The sequence below is a fragment of the Photinus pyralis genome, unplaced genomic scaffold (genome assembly GCF_008802855.1).
Source record: "Photinus pyralis isolate 1611_PpyrPB1 unplaced genomic scaffold, Ppyr1.3 Ppyr1.4_LG5, whole genome shotgun sequence".
Lineage (NCBI taxonomy): Eukaryota > Metazoa > Arthropoda > Insecta > Coleoptera > Lampyridae > Photinus > Photinus pyralis.
The window spans coordinates 13,254,802-13,274,124 of NW_022170596.1; the positions used below are offsets into that span (position 1 = coordinate 13,254,802).

At 35.9% G+C, this 19,323-nt stretch overlaps 1 protein-coding gene across 4 annotated transcripts in view; it reads right to left on the reverse strand.

Moving 5' to 3' along the window:
- Positions 1-19,323, reverse strand: part of LOC116170282 (adenylate kinase isoenzyme 5) — a 35,501-nt gene that overhangs the window by 4,867 nt on the left and 11,311 nt on the right. Inside the window, exons 4-9 of one of the 4 annotated variants that reach the window (XM_031486563.1) lie at positions 17,458-17,568; positions 17,294-17,332; positions 16,814-16,956; positions 5,315-5,497; positions 1,947-2,096; positions 805-1,215 (exon numbers count right to left, since the gene is read on the reverse strand). In XM_031486563.1, coding sequence (XP_031342423.1) covers positions 805-1,215; positions 1,947-2,096; positions 5,315-5,497; positions 16,814-16,956; positions 17,294-17,332; positions 17,458-17,568 — 1,037 coding nt within the window. Of the gene's footprint in view, positions 1-804; positions 1,216-1,946; positions 2,097-5,314; positions 5,498-16,813; positions 16,957-16,998; positions 17,236-17,293; positions 17,333-17,457; positions 17,569-19,323 lie in introns of those variants that run through there. The other 3 variants (XM_031486559.1, XM_031486560.1, XM_031486561.1) reach the window with 3 other exon arrangements.

Here is a 19,323-nt window from a genome sequence, read left to right on the forward strand (position 1 = left end):
ACATGTACCGGAAGTACCGTTGCAGTTGATGGCAAAAAGGGAAGTTCTCCGCAAGTAAGTATTTCCGAGACGTTAGGCACCTCGAGTATTGTAATGGAAAAGTTAGTAACCCCATATAAAAAATACGTCACACTGTGCTGTTTTTGTAGAACTCAATTTTGGTATTGCACGAAGAGCTTATCAAGAGTAAAATTGAAATAAGTCATTGGCGTATTAAAAAAAGTGCCGATTTATCCTTTTTGAAGATTTCCTAGCCTTTGGACAAAGTACACATTTGGAGCAAGTAGGAAGCAGTAGATTACGATCACCGCATTCTGTAACAAATTATTTGGTTCTCTAGCACAAACATTGGTGCTGGAAACGCTCATTGAAACTAATGTACCTACATAAGATTAGGAGACAATGACGAACTTTACAATTTCGTGTGTTGTATTATTTGTCGTTAAAAGTGAGAAGGCATTAGGGAAACGTAGATCAATAATCAAATAGTTGTTGCTGGAATATGGAAAAATGCATTTCTAGCTAATGGTCAGAACTAGAAAATTACCTTCATGGTTTGCATGTGTGCGCCTTTCAAAGAGAAATAAGCATGCAGGATGATAATGGATTTCAAATTGCTATTAAGTGATGAATAACGTAGGTATAGTCTTCGTTTGTAGGTCAGGGTTGGCACAAGAGTAATAGTCCAGAAAGAAGGTATGGTATGTTTTCCGATATAAGTAGTAGAGGTGAGTTACTTTCTCATTGCGAATGCACCACTAACGTGTGTGGATGGGACTATAAAATAATACCGACCAAACTTACCCTTGCTTCAAATTCCGTCACTTGCTCCATATCTCTGGGATAACCATCAATGATGATGCCGTTAGCCGTAATATTCTCATTTAAGTGTAACTCTAAAATCTTAATCACAATATCAAAAGGTACAAGCTCTCCCGCTGCAATGCTCTCTCGTATTGTTTTAAAATCGGTCGCATTGCGCTGATCGGCTGCTTCAGCGGCAGCTCTCAGCAGACGCCCGGTGCTGACATGGGCCCATCCAGTTTCCCGGGCGACATCGTCGCAGAGAACAGCCTTGTTACTACCAGGTCCTCCGATCACCCATAAAACAGGCGGCCAGCCTTGCTTGAGAGGAGAATTGTACATATTGGTTGGTTTGGTGTTGACCGAGATCACTTGAGTACTGGGCCTTGGTGGTTCCGGCACTGGTGCAGCCTAAAAAACAAAATTGCGTCCATTAACGTGTCTAATGTTATAGTTCCGTTTAAGTAACCGACACGCAATTTTGCGTTCGTCAAATCCGATTGGTTGGATTGCGATCGATTTTATAATTCCATTCATGTACGATCCCAATCTGAGCAGACTTGATAGTATGCAACAAATTTGTATCAAATAAAATTTCACGTGAAAATGCTAGGATTGTTGGATCGAAACCAAAATGGACGGAAAATACAAGAAAATTAAATGAAAATTACGCTGGATTATACATTTATCAGCCATTGATTTTGTATTAGTTGGAATTTTTTATTGCGACACGATATGGACGAATCAATAAAATTTTATTGCATAAATCATTTACCTACATATCTATGAAGAAGTTTCCTTTCCGATATATTTAACTTAGGTTATTTAGAGTGTTATATACAATATTTGTTGCGCTCCATTACTTTATAATGTATTAATGTATCACCATACATGATTGCAGGTTTTTTTACAGAACTCGAACAGCAACGATTTCAACAATTTTCTTTTTAGTTAAGTATGAAATATTTTTCCTAGTGAAAACTAGACACCTTGTCGACAACTTGCAAGCCATCAGTTGTGGAAATTATGATAAGTAAGCTACACTATCGAATAAAAGTCGTTTAGAGGTTGGTGTCGATTTATATACGGAAGGAAGAAATAATCCCCGAGCAGATTGTAAATTTAAGGCATTAGTGTCTTACCATTAGTGGAAGTTCTGTTGTAACGTCCGCTGGAACTTCGGGAATGTGTCCGTTGCTAAATACAGGAGGATTGTCTTGTGTGCCTAAGATCTTCATTATGGCAGCTTTGAAATCCTTGTAAACATCCCCTGGATGCCTTTCGCCGTTTATCTGTAAGAGAACATTTTTATTCGCAGAGTTGAAGTAACGAGAACGTAATTAATGGTGGAACGTTTTGTAAAGCCAAAAAAGGGATTTTGCTATAATAGGAATGATCAATAGACAGTCTGTAACGGACGTAGTTGTGATTCAATTTAATATTAGAATCTACTAAAGGAAATTTGTACATATAAAAAACTACATTGTATGCTGTAGTTATTTTTATCATAAGGTACCGTTTTATGAGAGAACAAGGCTGAAGTATTTTTATTACATACTAACCTATACATTTTTTAACATGTAACGTCTAAATTTTAATTTTATTAACTATATATTCCTGCGTTTTTATGAATTGATTATATAAATTTGTACCTATTCAGTGAAAGAAGAATTAATTGAATTCTTTCCTGTTTTTTACCCATTCAATCAGAGCTATGTAACATTATTTTCTTACCGATTGATATTTCTGATTGAAATTACGCATAAGTAACTATTTGATTGCTGCTCTTATTTAAATTCCTACGCCATCTAGATATTTTCTTTGTAATCCACTAGTTTAGTTGTAAGTTGTTTCTGTAGTAGATTTCTTGTTACAATAGTTTGTCGATAGGGGTCATTTAACTGTTAGAGCTTTCTTATTACAATATTTCTTTGTGTCGCCTATGGAGGTCGTGCAGAGGTTTTTTTAAAATTCGTTTCGGCACACGCACTTCTTCACTTCTTTGTACAAAACCACTTTCAACCATTACTTGTAGACGGACGTACGTAGACGCCATTGTGGCTGTATAAGTTTAGTGAAACCTTTCTTTTGTTATTTTGCTTTCGACACTTCGCTGACGCTGTTTGCGGATATATTTTAAGTTCTAAGGCCGTTTTCGGTATGTACCAAAAATTACGCCTTACCCTTGGCTTTGAATACGCGTTCTTTAGGCTTCTTACTTCTGGTTTACTCTTTTCTTCATTATTACCTACTTCATTGTTGCTTTCTACATCGATATTCCTGAGTGGAAACCGCAAAATTTTGGATTTTCTTAATATTGCTCAAGAAAAATTCATTGAGAAGTTCCACCGCCTACTTACAAGCACGGTATAGATGAGTTTCTACCTTACCGGCAGATTCTAGTCAAATTAATCACGTGGTGCCAACATTACCTGTGACCTACTTATGTGATACGTTGAATATTATAACTGCAAGTATAACGAAACCTTTTTTGAGATTAACGATCTTATAAATTGCTCCGATATATCTGATTTTACTTAAGCTACTTATTTCTCTACGAAGAATATACCTTCTGAGACCCGACTTTGTGGACGATTAGCTTTGTTACCATTCCTGTTAGTTTGATTAGATTGTATCCTTCAGATTGGCTGTGTTATGCCGATATTAGCTACCGTTGCTTTATAAATTAGTTTTTAAAGTTACCGAGACTTTGTCCGAAACCAATATCAACCATTTTTAGTTACGTTACTTGTTTTACCGAAGAGTTGCTCATTGTAGCTTATTTACATCCTGAATTAATACAGTGATGTCATATAGAAATTTAGTTTGTAGTTTGTGGATCGTAAAGTACTTTATTAAAGATAATGTCACGTTTATGCTTTTATACTCAGATGTTGTAAGCATAATCCGCAGTCGAGTCAAAATTTTACTTTTGGTTAGTTAACGTAAATTGAATTATTGATCCTTATTGAGTATTAATTACAGTTTAATATCCGGTTGCTTCAGTGTCAGACGTTAGAATTGCTTATTGCTTACGAAATATTCTATGTGCCGCACTATTCACTACCCCTTTTATTTGTTTGTTTGTGCTGCTGTCTGTTACAGATTACGCTGAACGCTCCCTTGTGAGCTCGCAAGGTCAGTTTCTTATTTAAAGCTAGTTTTAGTGGGTTTGAAGTGAGCTGTGCGTATATTGTTATTAGATTCGATATTAAGTTGAGGTAAGTTAAATAAACCGTGACCACGAAAATTAATCTAGTTAATCTAAAATTTGTAGGGAAAATTGTAAATAGCAAAATCTGTAAAGGGAAACGTAATTTAGAACTCTTTCACTTTTTCGTAAGTATTGCAAACCCGTTGCACTTGTATGCTTGTATTTTCATCTGTACTTTTTTCGTATTTAACTATTTGGAGCCGATATGCTGGAGCAGAGCAGTACCTTTTTGATATTCTTTAACTCGTTCTTTAACTGTGATCACTTGACGAGTTGTTTTTGTTTAATTTGAACAATTATAGATCCGCCTTGCCTTTCATTTTGTAGGTACTTATTATGTCACTTGGATCATGTTTTTATTAATTTGATTAACTGCATGTATCATTTTACTAGATTTTTATTTGTACAATTTAAGATGCGAGTTGTGTATTTCTCTTTTGCATTTATTTCGTAGTTGGTTTGCTTATTGTAGGTATACGTGTGTATGCTAGATATCTTTTTTGCTTTTTTTTTACATAAAAGACGGTCACTGGGGGTCGTACCAGCCGATCTGTTTAGCTCAAGTTCCTGAAATAAAAGGAGGTCGGCCCGTGTAGCGCAGTTCAGTGGAAGCTCGACTGCGGTACAGGGTCCCTGGTTCGAATCCGGGTTCGGGCATGGATATTTGTAAATGTATAGTGGGTTGGGTTGGTAGAGCAGCCTCGGCTGAAACCCCGCCCACTTAAAAATAAAGGCAAAATAAAATAAAAAAATAAAATAAAATAAGAGCACTAATTCAAAACAAAAGGATACAGGTTTTGTGAAACGGGTCATAAAAATGGTGTTGTAGCTAGAGTATGCCACGCACTAGAATTGATTTTAATTGAGTTTATCTTTAACAATCACCATAAAAAAAATGGACCTCAGTTCAGTATCGTGTTCCGTTAAGGTTAAGGTAGGTACTATTAAATGTATTAATAATTCGGTCGGCCGTTTACATTGGCAATGAAAACATTCCGACAATCGATGGCCGATCTTTACGATGACTATACAATAAGCGCGTGATTATTTTTTCGTGTTTCTTTAATGGGTATTGTGATTGTAATCACTCACAAACGCACACAATTTCCAAGTCAATATTTGGAAGGGCAAAGCTATTCATTGTCGTAAAAGCGTGAATCTCAAAAAATATTGCACATTTTCCTACAGCTTAGCACAGTTCACTTTAACCCTTTAATGTTGGTACTATGGTTGGGTCTCCCACTACCAAATTGGCAACTTACAGTGTAGGATGAAAAAATAAAATTAAATACTTACCGTCACGAGCATGCTACTTTGATCGAAATAGTCGGCGACGGGCATGACGTTTTTGAAAAAATTATTCAGCTCCATTCGGGCCAATGAAAGCACTACTTGACCTAATTTGGCACCATAGTCGATTTGACGTTCTAAGACCTTCTGTCTCCATGAAATTAACACTGCTCCATTTATTATTTCAATCTGAAAGTGTAAAAAGATAGAATTACAATAAAGGCATATGATTCATACATATAATGCCTATGCATGATATATGCTCGTAAAATGAGGTGATAGGGATTTGGATCAATTTTAAAAAAGACAAGGTCTGCGCTAGAACTAGATTAAAGGTTGTTCGAAATATATTATTGTCTAAACAACGTCGGATGGACGTTATTTAGTCTGAAATAATACCGAAGATAATAACGGACCATCCTGGATGTGCGAATGCTAGTACGAATGTTTAATTTAAATCTGGAGGATTTGAATCAATCAATTAATTTTGTTTATTTGTTTAATTTTAGCATTTGCCCTCGCACTCCCAGCTACCCTTACTTTAAAAAAATTAAAAGGCCATAAAATTCTCTTTAGAAATATTATCTATCCAAAAAATCAAATTTGGATGGCTTGGCTATATGGACTAATTCCAAAAGCTAAAAATAAAAAATACAAAATAAACGAATTTTACATATTTCACATTTAAATAAGTTTGTTATCTTTTGGAAAACATAAGTTATATCAAATATCCTCAAAAAACGACGACAGAATAATTAACGTTTATAGAAACCTAATTGTCAATTTAAATGTGTCATTGTATACATGAGAAATTCCTGGCATCTTCCCCTGTTTAAAACTTACATTCACCCCTCATTGCGAAACGAAATTTTAATCCAACCAAAGAAATGGTATTCATGCACATGAAGGATAAGCCAATGTTCCGTGTTTGACGTAGTATTTGACCGCTCGTAAAAACCAGCCTAGCATTAAATTTAATACGCACCTAGAAATGGTAATTTGCAACCCGCGAAATCAAGCAAGAATCTCCACTGTTCTACTTCCCTCGCTATCCGAATCTCGCCCACGAGAAAAACCGAAACGGGTCTTCCTTTCTGAAATTCACGTACTTAACGTAGTACGTGACCGATCGCGAAAACCAGCTTAAGATAAAAATGTTAACGCACCCAAAAATGCAAAGAAGCAAGAATCTCTGCCGTCCTACTTCTCTCGCTATTTGAGTCTCGCCCACGAAAAACCAAAACGGGTTTCTGAAGACAACAACCTCGACTAGCGTACCTTTTTAAACGAATAGTAAACCTACATTTTTGTCACGTGCCCGGCACAAAACGGTGCGAAATTTTTAGGTCTGAAGGCAACCGCGCTCGTTTTCCGTATTGCTATCGCTTCTTATCGCCAGACATACTTTTGTTCATGTTCGCTATAAAGCGGTGTATGTGTACATTTTGTTTAACAAAGCTATCTGGGAATTTTCGAATGTACTTTCATGATCGGTTTTGTGAACAAACACAATTGTAGCTGCTGGGATAACGAAAATTCATACCTATTTCCAGAGGATCACACCCAATTTCCGCAGAAAGTGAATATTTGGGCAGGTATTCTTGGGCATCAAATTACTTGTCCGAAATTTCACAACGGAATTATGTTAAAATTTATTGGAAAAGGTCGTAGGCCCTCTGATCACACAATCTTTGGAGAGTCAAGGGGACGACAATGGGGAAATCGTGCTAGACAACGAAGATTTGTACTTTCAGCAAGATGGAATTCCGCACCGTATGCTCTGGCTGTCAGGATTGGCAGAAGAGGTACCATAGAATGGCCACTGTGGTTTCCCGACTTAACCCCTATTGTTTCTTTCGTTGGGGAAATTTGGATAGCGGTGTTGCCAAGAATCTAAGAGCTAAGACTCCGTTACACATGGAAACCATGAAAACTAACATCTCTTCCAAATAAAATATACAATTTTTTCTTCAAATTTACGAAAATGTACCCAAAACACTTAATACGCGTTCAACCGTGAACAAATTTGGGCCAGCCACCTATGCACGAATACATACCTACAGGGTGCCTGAATTAGTGAGGTATAACGTCAGCATTCATTCTTTCGAATGGAACACCATTTATATTGTGGAAATTTTAAACTCGATGATACATTCTGGATACTTTTCGTACAGCATACATACAACGGAAGACGGTAGCCGAATTTTTGTTGTTTGAAAAACAAAATAATTTTACTCTGTGTACCAAACTTCTTCCACGGAATTACTATTCTTCATTTACTGCTTCATACAACTTCTAAATTTCGTGGGGCACATTATTACTATCACCTGGATGATCAACTATTCCGATGGCTAGGTTCAGGAAGAAATGTTTAGCTACGGCATTATGTACCAACCGCAGGATTTCTCCTAATGAGAACGTCGATTATAAAAAATTAAGAAACACTTTTTCCACCAGCACGATGTAGGTAGGAAACAATGCATTTTAGGTCAAAGAGAGCTAAAAAACTAGGAAATTTTTTATTTTTATATGTGTAAACCTTTCAGAAATAACTTCAAATTAGGAATGATTTTCTCTAAACAAATATGTCTATTGATCGCTATAACGTACGTGTACTTAATGAGAGTCCATTTCACTGTATAGTTTATAATGGTTTGAGCGATTTAGTTCCGAAGAGTAATCATGGTTTACCTTTACACGATTATTTGAAACATGTGCTTTTGAATACATAATGCATATTTCCCTGCCTTTGGGTATTCAATATCAACGTGTCCTGTATTGCTAACGTATCCTGCTTTTTATTATTTATATAATCATTAGTGTACAATGATGAATTGGGAAATTTAAGTCGGGCTATTTACTATTACTTATAGTGTGTATGGAAACGAGCACTGGGTTTTTGGAAAAATGGATTTCCCAGCCCACGAAGAAACGGAGGAATGTAGGATTCTACCATCTCGTCCGCATATATTGCCTTTTTTTGGAGTGCCTCCAAATTAAAAATTAATAAATCATTCCAAATTGAAATGCGCCACTTTACCTCCATTTAACCAGCTCACTTTCTCTTATAGTTACCAAGATGGCAATGCTAATGCATCGAATTGATAACACACGGTGTCTCAAGTAGGAAGTGTGGCACGGGTATTAATTTTTTTAATGAAACACCCTGTGTGTGGCATAGGTACCGTAGAGTAGACATAAGGTCGATGTCGATATGACGTAATAGAGGTAAAGGAAGAGTGAAGAATAGGAAGCAAGTAGACTGAATTTTTAGAATTTTGTTTTGTTTTAAAAGTGTTTAAAAAAAGCAGTACCTACCTATAAGTTTTAATTCCATGTTTATTATATGCAATTTTAGATTTAATTTTTAAATTTCATGTCCGAATTTGTGATTATTTAAATTTTGATATATATCTTGATAGGTTAATTGAAAGTCTAGCGTGCTGCTGACATTGTTTTGTGTGATTTGGCTTTACGCCTGAATTTTATAATTTAGGTACTCATTTTGTATGAAACGTATGGATTGCCCTGTGTGTTTGAATTAACCGTTCATGCCGTGGAGAAGAAACCTAAAAGAGTTTCAGTTTTACAACTCTATTTGCTACTTTTACACTCGTGGTGACTGCAGGACGATTCCCCATTCATTAAATCTACACATATCTGGAAATTCTTTAAGTAGATGCGATGTATCATTTTACGGGTTGCTTTTGTGTAAATTGAATAGTATATGTAATTAATGTGTTTTTACTAAATTGATCCATCTTGGTCTTCTTTTTGTATTTATTATGAAACTTCTATCTTGGTTACCTTTATGATTGTGTTGAAGTGAATAAAACTGAAAGGAGGAATTGCGACCGAAGTTAGGCTCTCTGTTGTACTTTTCTATAAATCTATGTGCCAAATAAAAAATACGAAACGGACCCAACGCAAAAAACGCAAATTCGCTCTTACCCAATCCGAAAGCACCCCTACAACCGCCACCGTTCTTAAGCCAGGGATCCAACGTAACAGTCGAGCTCGCACCTATCGCGGTAACAGCCAACGCTTTTTCTTTAATCGTTTATCGCTAAACCTCTTCGCGTTCCCCTTCCGTATGAAGCGGTACATATGTAATTTTACCTACATCTATAATTCCCTATTGAATGAGAAAAGTAAATGAACAATGTGTGTAGTGCTCGTTCATTGCGTGTCTATATGTTTTAGTCCAGTAAATCAGTCTATAAAGAAACATTGCACTAAAATCATATTGCATTTGCAACGGGAGCTCTCTAGCATTATTTTCTATTTAACATTTTCATTTTTCGCATTATCATTGGGACACACGCATGCATTTTTATGAGATTTTGAAGGGTAATTCTCCAAACTAATGGTATAGAGTTGAATTTTGTTAGGGTAACTCAGTCAATATTAGAAAGTATACAGGGTGTTTTCATTAGAGGGCTGTTTATTCCGAAATTTTATTATTTTGGAATTCAAAAAATCAATGGATGCTTAATGTATTTGGCGATCTACATTTTGGAAGTCATTGGCTACCGGATGCGCATATAATAGCCTGGGAAAAGGTATCCACATCAGTCTAACAGGCGATAGCACAATCTTAATGTCTTTTACGTGACCAAAACGACTGAATGAGAATTACTAATAGTACGAACAGACTTTTCCGGCGAATAAATCAGAAGTGACAGTTTCCAAGCGGCAAGCACGTTTGAAATTTCGTATAAATGAGTAAAATTTTTGTTAGAAAAGAAACGTAGTCACGATATAGGGATTACGTTTTCAGCACTCGTGGTAAGTAAAAAAATGCGGACATATTTTCCATTTTCCAGGAAATTTGTGCGATACGTATTTTTGCACGATTATACGGTATTGTGCGCGGGTGCACCATCCCGTTGAAACTGACAGTATCCAACTTTGTGTGCAGTGCGTCATTGTATTCGTAATAAAAAGTGCTATATGGTGATGATTTCTTCGAAAACGTTGTATTGAAAATCTCTCAACTTTGTCTTGTAGAGCGAAAGCAGTTGTAATGAGGAAGTGTTTCTTTAAATTTTGTTGTATCTGTTCAAATTAAAACAAAATCGGTAAATTTCCAGATGGGTTCGCGTGGTTTCTCAAAGATGCACTACTGGTTCAGAAAAGATTCAAAATGATGTACAAGGCAAAACAAAAAATTTAGAACATCAAAAACCGATCATTTGTTTATCCTCCATTTGATATTTCGCTTGCGCATATCGCGTACCTTATCGCGTTCTTTCTATCTCTTTCTAACTAAAGCCGCTTCCTTTTTTTGTTGACTGCTACAAAACTTATTTCCTTTTTATGGTCGATTCTCACTTGCGCTGCACTCAGCTCGGCGACGCAAACCAATGCGCGATGAGTGCAACGAAAGTGAGATTGACCTTTAACCTATGAGACATAACGGCTGCCATAGACTAGGAATAACGCGTATGATTCATCACAGGGCTGAATAGACGTACCTGTAAAATACGGTAACCTATATGTTCTATAAATACCTATAAATAGGTCGGATTTGAGCAAAGAACGAATAAGTTACTAATTTGAGTGCACCAATATTAACAACCGAGTTTCGCCATAAGTCGAAAACTTTCCATTTATTAATGGACATCCAAATAAACGGCGCATTACTTAAAATACTGCGGCGTATTGTTCTTTTGAGCGGGGCAGTTGTTTTAATTGCGATTGTTTACGAAAAAATGCAATTGGGGCTAGGATCGAGGCGTTTGAACGTGAGTGGAGCGGAAATCGACTCTAGAAAGCCATCTGTAAGAGTCGATAGTTGCAGTTGAAACCTGATGTGCAAGGTAAGTACATCCGTCGATATTCCAAAATAATAAGGTATACACTATAGAGTTTTATCTGTACTATTTCCGTTTTATGTGAATTATCGGTAAGTTAGACTAATGAACGCTTTATTTGGTAATTTAGAATTACTTGGCATATTGTTTACTAACTGAAATTGAATTATTTGGCCAGTAGGTATATTATGAGTTTATCTAAGAAATACACTTTTGTCTTTTTAGGACGACTGTAGGAATTTATTTAATTTAATTTATTTTATCATAATAAATGCATTCAGTTTGAGATAATCTCTTATAATCATTGATGTTGCGTAATCTACCCAAATATACTTGAGTATTTAGTTTATAAATATTTTGCTATAAAGTTTGAGTAGGCATTTTTCCAAATTATTGGTTATGAATATTTTCAATTATTAATGAGATTATCCGCGAAGGAAAAACTACTGAACTATTTCCTGTTCTTTATCTCGTTTGATCTGAGCTAGCCTGGGAAGTAAGGGGAGAAAAGACGAAGTTTGCCAAAAGAATTTTATACATCGAACCACACCACGAACCTGAGAAAAGAGAGGGACCATTACAAATTGCGGCCCGAAACTAAGGCTTTAAAGTAGAGAGGAGCTATTGGATGCCTATGTGTGTTGGTAAACATCATTAAATTGGTTTTTCATTTGATTTATGGCATCGTTTTGATGTAAGAAAATGGAATATAATACCGTTTGATGATGGATAGGATATAACATAAATGAGAAATCGATGTATTCCTCTACAATGTATATAACTAGCGACAGTACGACCTCGTTTAATCCATACCTATAGTTAGTACTAAGAAAAGATAAAAATTAAGAGGCAATAAGTAATTACCATTGTATTGATGTTTATAAATACCCACAGCGGTAAGTACTTCCAACAGAATTTTGGGATGAAGGTAGTGACTTAACACAACGTTCTTGACGACATGTCATTATTATACCTACTATTATGATATTGATCTTGTGTCTTCACCGATGGTCGGTAATCGATATAAACACGTGTGAAAAATGGAGTAATTTCAACAAGTGTACCTAACCTACTTTAAAGGGAAGCGTTTGGGTTCTACTAGACATGTTTTCAAGGGTAACATGTAACACACAGTTTGCATAAACTTGATACTTAAAAGCTGATTATTTTCGCCAATAACCAGTGGATTACAACTATATAATCTTTGCAATATGAAATACAATTTATTGCACCAGCACATTCGAAAGAAATGAAGCGGTTGAATAGTTATATAGGTAATGTTTACACATTGGATAAAGACGTTTGTTTGTAAATCAATTAACCTAAAATGAAACATTAAACAAACCAAAAACACTTAGGGTAAGTAATCGATGTACACATCTATACAACCTTAAATCGGCAAAAAATAGGGTGATTCGTCAAACATAGATGTATACTACAATATTAACTGTTTTGTGGCTAGATAATTTTCCAATTTGTTCTTTGTAGCTGTATGTAGGTACAAGTAAAGTAGGTATTTTGAAAACCGAATAACCTTTTTTCTTCGTATTAGAATTTCTACTACAGAAATGTAACTGTAATGTGAACAGAGATATTTAATATTCTCAAAAACATGTCTGTGAAGGTGATGTCACCCACCCCTAAATTGGATGCAATTGTTTATCGTTTATTTGCGTTTGTGTAGCCATTTTTGATGATTGTTACGAACTTGTTGTGTAGGTACAAACTCGAGGTTTAAAATGGTCGCCGACATCTTCACGGCAGTGGCAGAGCCAAAGTCAAATAGGTAAGTATTTCAACGTTTTTGTATGCATGTCGTTTATCTATGCGACAAGATATTTATATTTAAATAGTAAATAGCTCAACCCATGAGCTGTAACAGGTGGCCGCTTTATCGTTTCAAAAATTTGGTTTTGTATTTTGTTCGACCCAGAAAAATTTACACATATACCGCTTTATAGCTGACGGGAACAATAGTATGTCTGGCGATAACAAGCGATAACAAGAAATGTATTGGGGAAAGTTAGCCTGGTTGTCACGATCTCTTCGGACCTAAAAGTTGCGTTCATTCCATTTGAGAAAAACAGTCGAAAAGCTGTTTATAGGGCACCAGTCTAGGTTATTGCATTCAGAAAGGAAAGTTTCGGTTTTTCTAATGGGCGAGATTGAAATAGCGAAAGAAATCAGCACGACCCTATTCGGGTGCGCTAAGTATTACTATTTTATTTCAAGTAAAAACGAAAGGTTTGCTTCAAGAGCGAGATTTGCGGTTGGAATTCGGGAACGGGGAAGTGATATTAGTGAGCGAAATTAAGCCATATTAAGTAGCAAGAACTCCCAAATTGCCGGTACGTCGTGGGGACATTTAAACAAGTTTGGATTTATTAAAAATTGCGAGTGGTAAAATATACGCGACAGAACATTTTCGAGTCGGAGTCATTGTGATAAACAAAGCATTTTTTTTCGAATCGCTAACAGTAACGGCTGGTTGAGTGACGTCAGTGCAATAAATAAAATTTTTGTAACGGCAGGGAATTACAATTTTTCTTGCAACAAAATCTAGTTAATAAATTAGGCAAAATTAATATCAATGCAGCGGAACATTGGCATTTTATTCCTTTGCATAGTCCCGATTTCGCGAAATTGAAGCCGGTTTGCTTGGTGCGCAATCCACATGAACTTTTCTTTCACGAAACCTTGCTTAATCACGAAGCTAACGTTACCAGGGCGGTGTAATAAGTCAACTTTTTCATAATAAGTAAATTCTTTCATCGAAACGATCTGTTTTCATATTTGTGGAGGGAAACGATATTTTTCAAGGGGAAATAAGCTCAATTGATACTAAATATTACCCACGTCAACAACTGTAAGTAACTTTAATATTTTTTTGATTCGTAAAGTAGCGATCGATTATTTTTAGGAATTTTCACATTCAATTTATTTCAAGTAATTTCAATATTCCTAAAGGAATCGAAACGTGAGGATTATTTGTATGAAACAGATTTTGTACTGTATTTATTCAAATGCGGATCCAAACAAAAGATTTGTGTAAATTTGCTTCATTGACTGGAAATTTTTTAATTAATTTCAGTGATACTGGTCCTTTCATTGAATTAAAATTTTGTTTAGCATTCAGAGGTGTGTATAGGTGTGCGCAATAAGGGGTGTAGGTGCGTTTTAAACAGGAGAATATACCAGAAAACGAGTATAACCAAATGACAGTTAACATAAGGATCAAATTTAGCACGCACACTTGATCACGAGATGGGCATTCCATTTTTTAATTCTTTTTATAGTAGGGCAGCCCAAGATACTAAATGGGGATTTACTCGAGGGTCTTAGGGTCATATTGAACGTTATAGATTAGATACTAGAAAGAAAAATAGTTATATGATGTACATTATTCCACCGGTAGGGGTGCGTCTACACTTTTTTAATAATGTACAAAAAAATAGTCACATGAAAATACTGGAGCGCGTCAGATATTGATAGTAGGTACATATGCCCCACGTGTCTTTCATATTGGAGGTACGTTAATCTGCCGGTGTGCGTGGTGGAGGAGGCTGTACGGAAAGGTAGAAGACGGGATTAATTCGTGGGCGTCCGATATTTACAGCGTTTTTACGTATAATTTATGACACGACCAACTATAATCTCAGTCGACTGACATGCTTCAATTGCTGAACACACTGGGCTTTATTAACGATTTGTTCCACTTCGGCGTATTGAAATCGGCAGATTATATTAGTTCTGTTATTCTTGCATAATTTCTTACGAAATAAAAAAATCCAAAGCGCTCGAGAATGCCACTTTTCAATACGTAGTCAACCCACCTTACTTTACTCTGACGTGCTCGAGTAAATCCAAAAATGCGCTATTGGCTTCTCCTACTAATCAATATTTAACGTCCAGGAACGTGTGAAGAGAAACTGAAACTGATCGCCTTTGTTTTTATTAATGTATGCGTGCATTTTAGAGTTCAGTCAAACTAGAGCATTCGATTTTGAATTTCAGGTTTTCAGATGAGATAAAGAGCTAAACTTCCGCAAGGTAAGGGATATAAAGACAATTTTATTACTGAGCTTACCGTGGGTAAATTAAAAACTAATTGTAATGTTATAATTTTTTACCAGTGCTTTAGAGGTTAAATTTTATTTTATGCAAGTGAGGTCTTCGATCTTTGTAAATGTAACTAATGGTGGGTTTATACAATCATTATCGTTAGTTCACAATCATTAGATCTTTAAGAAATAGCCAATAGAAGCTTTATGTTTAAGCAGTAAGACGTAAGCTTCAAAAACCAAGCTTCAAAATTCGAGGTTATATCTAAGTACTATAAAAATTAAAAACCTACTATCTTTGTTTATTCGGAACTTCTCCGAAGTGTCTTGGACCTTTCTGACATTTATTGCAAATTTAATGAAATCCGCCTGGGAATTTTTTTGTACGAGTAGTATTCAATCCTGGAATGCTTCGGCGACATCTCTAAAATCTTCCTTTGAATGCAATCGTGAGGGGTGAGGATGTTTTTCTGTGATAAAAATTCATGAATGTTTTGAAAAATTTTCCTTTAATTTTTCTATTTTTTATAAATAATTATTGTGGAGAGTCGCCGGCGCTTCTCCACCAAAATTCCTTATCAGTTTATTTATCACATTTTTGAAAAAGCCATATATCTTGCCGTATTTACATAATTATATGTATACTGACCAATTTGAAGCTTCATACTCTAATAATAAGGCATTATTTTATAAAATTTGAAGGCATTGTTCTTATGCAACTATGTATGCCTTAACTGCATGCATGTCTTATGGTAATAGCTCATCCGTGCATCCTTTGACCAGTAAAATGCCATAGGTACCGTTACCCGTTTATAGAGGACCGATAAATATGCGAAATTTAATACAGTGACGTAATTTACACGTAAATATGGCGTGTTCAGCTTCAGTTTATCTGTTCCTAGAGCTATTGAGTTAGGTCATGCAATCTTAGAGCTATAATAAACACTTATGTAATTCGCGTAAGTTTATTGCATCCATTGCTCAACAAAAAATTAAAACCGCATTTATGGAGTTACGTCACAGATTTCATTTAAATAAATTAGAGACCTCTCTTCAGGTATCTATGGGAAAAATAAAGAGGTTTGAAGCATTTAGGCTCGTAAAGTGTTGTTGTGACTGGGCAATATTTGAGACATTGTTATTCAAAGAATTCATAAACAACGAAAGTAAAAATATTGATTAGGTACCCACTTATCATATCAAACCAAATACATAATCAATACTTGCTATATGTTTAGCAGAACAAAGCGTTCATGTGCTAATGGGAATATGGGTAACGGCCGAGTGAAACACAATTAATCAAAATGACGTAGGTAATGGAACGGACGTTCCATAAACTCCGTTTCAAATGTGACGCAAATTTGATATGCGGTGTGTTTCAAGATGGTGTGCGAATGAATGACGCAAATCCACTTTTGGTATTGATGTTGTTAAAAATAAGGTTGCAGGGCGGCTAATGTTTGTGTAGTTCTTCCATTAGCAATACGTATTTCGTGAATTTTCAAGAGAAGAGCACTAGTTGGTGGTTTCCCGTTCATAGCGTGACCAGCCAGAGTGCGTGGTGGATAAGTTGCAAGCATACGAGCTGTTTTTTAACAGGCAGTTAATTATACAAACGGGGACCTTACCTTTTCTGTATACTCCACAACATCCCTCATGTTTCTTGGATAGCCGGATATTAAATAAGTTTTCGCGTTAGGCGACATCTTCATTTCCAACATTAACACTTCCGTAACAGTTTTGCTCGATAGTAGACTGAAATCTTGCATGTCTGAAAAAAAGGGGTAGTTATACGTATATTTATCACATTTACCGTGTGCATGCTGAAATGCAATTTCATTCCTATACGCACGCGATTGTGTTTGATTTTGATAGCGTTTTGTGCATCAAGTATTTGTTCAAAGTCTGCCTTTAAACATCAAATTATATTTGCAAACGTTGACTATATTTCTGCGATTATCTCCTTTTATTTGTGGCTTTAGGCAAATCGATTTTGCTTTAGCCCAACAGAAATTACTTCAGCAAAAAAAAATACAAATCCACACTACTGCGTAATTTAGCAACTTATATCTACCACCACACAGCATTAAAAACCCTGTTTGGTTTACCTGTGGTACCACGAAAATTGATTAAACTGCTATGTCCATCTAGTAAACAAATTAACAACTGTTACTATCTCCAAATCGAATTAGTTACAACAATTTACTTCCTACACTAAGTATGATTTATGGAATGGTGGAGATAGTATGGGGAGATTAGTATAATGTCTTACCATTTCCCAAGGCGTATTGTTGTAGAAGATCCGTCATATTAATGTGGATGATCCCCTTCTTTTCTTGCATTAAGTTATCGCAGTGAGTCACCTTCCCACTACCGGGCCCACCTGAAACAAAAATTTATTGCATTAGCCTTTAAAAGAAGGAACTCTTCCAAACTTTCCCATTTCGTGTATTGGATAATTTATTGATGGTAATTGATAACTATTGGCATCACAGCAATAGAGTAACCGTTTTGTGGTCCCACGTTGGGCGCCATATAAATAATGCGGTGTGCAATGATATGCGGTCAACTACACCTGTCCAGTTAGCTCAAACAAATCGAAATTGAAACTTAACTTAAATTGACTTAAATTAATAATGTTGGACACTCACCAGTTTTGATTAACTTCCGAAAATTTCTAAGAATTAACTACACAATTCTTGGACATGAGAAGAAAAGTCTGACATGAAAACTCTATCCGGGTTGCACAAAGGGTACGAATAAATACACAATTAATTGACTGATAATGACAAAATTTTATTGGGAAATGAGAATATAAAACCAAATTTCTGAAAGAAAGAAAAGCTTACAAAGCTTGTTTGGACAAATGACCCCGCATGCAGGTGTTCGACAAACAGAATAAAAAATCTTAAAATTATTGGTTTTTTTCTTTTAATAATCCTAATAATCTGGTCGTCAAAAGTTTGCGACAAACATAGCTCCCAAACGCTGACAGCTTCTGAACTTCACTTTTCTTTAACACACAAATCTGAATGACACAAACATTAACTCGTACCTAACTCGTAAAATAACGAATTGCCGTTTGCTGTTCAAAATGTACAAAACTGTTAATAAGAAGAGAACAACTTTAACGGAAAACCTCACGGTGCACTAAATCTTTCGTTTTTTAAGTAGACAGATTGTTTCCATAAAATGATGAATTTAAAGTCCTAGTTTTTATTATACGAAACCGTTGTTTCCGAACGTTTATAAAGGATATTTGATTTTTATTAGTAATTTCAAACAAAAAATAGGTCTTAAAAGTACCAATCGGTGTCAATCGGCTTATTGAAGCCATCATGTAATCTGTAAATTTATCACGTATGATAAGTTGGGGGTTTCAGTCAATGAGAATCTCCATGTAAATGGGTTCAACTTTGTTAGCCATAAGTACGGCGTTTTTTTTTGTGTTGAAAAATTACCGTATATTTGTACTGTCGTTGATATTGAAGTAACGGTAGTTAGAGAACAATGTGACCACAAATTATACTTTGTCAGAACTCAGAATTCCTTTTCCGCATATAGGGCAATACGTTGACGGCTTGTCGTTCATGTACATATGGGGCACCCCTCCTTGTAACAACTCCGCACCGGCAGGTGTTTCATCCTAGAACTAGTCCTCTATCTTGACCCCGAAAGTGCGATTTGTGAGGTAGCTGTGGAGAAGCCGGGTAAGCGAGGTTAGTACACGTTGACTAGGAAACCTTTTCGGATGCGTTTTTATTATCAAGCTACTGGGCTCTGCTGAAGGCTTCGGAAACGGTGTCTACCAGGCGGATGATCAGTAGGGTTGTAGAATATTGCCTATTTTCCCCAGGGCTGGTAGGAGGAATATGGGCCTGCGGCTCTGGGTGTGTGTAAAAGTCCAAAGTTCAGAAAATGATGGTTTTTGAGTGATATGCGTGATTTGCTAGCTGAACTACAAAGTGTTCAAGTAATGTATGCACCTCTTCAAATATAATGTTACTAAGCTCTATACTAAGACTGACATGGTTGACATCTTTTTATTTCTCCTTCTGATTGGGAAATGCAAAAACAAATATCTACAGTAAGGAAGGCGAGGTTGCTCCTGAACACTTCGTAGAAAATTATTAATGAG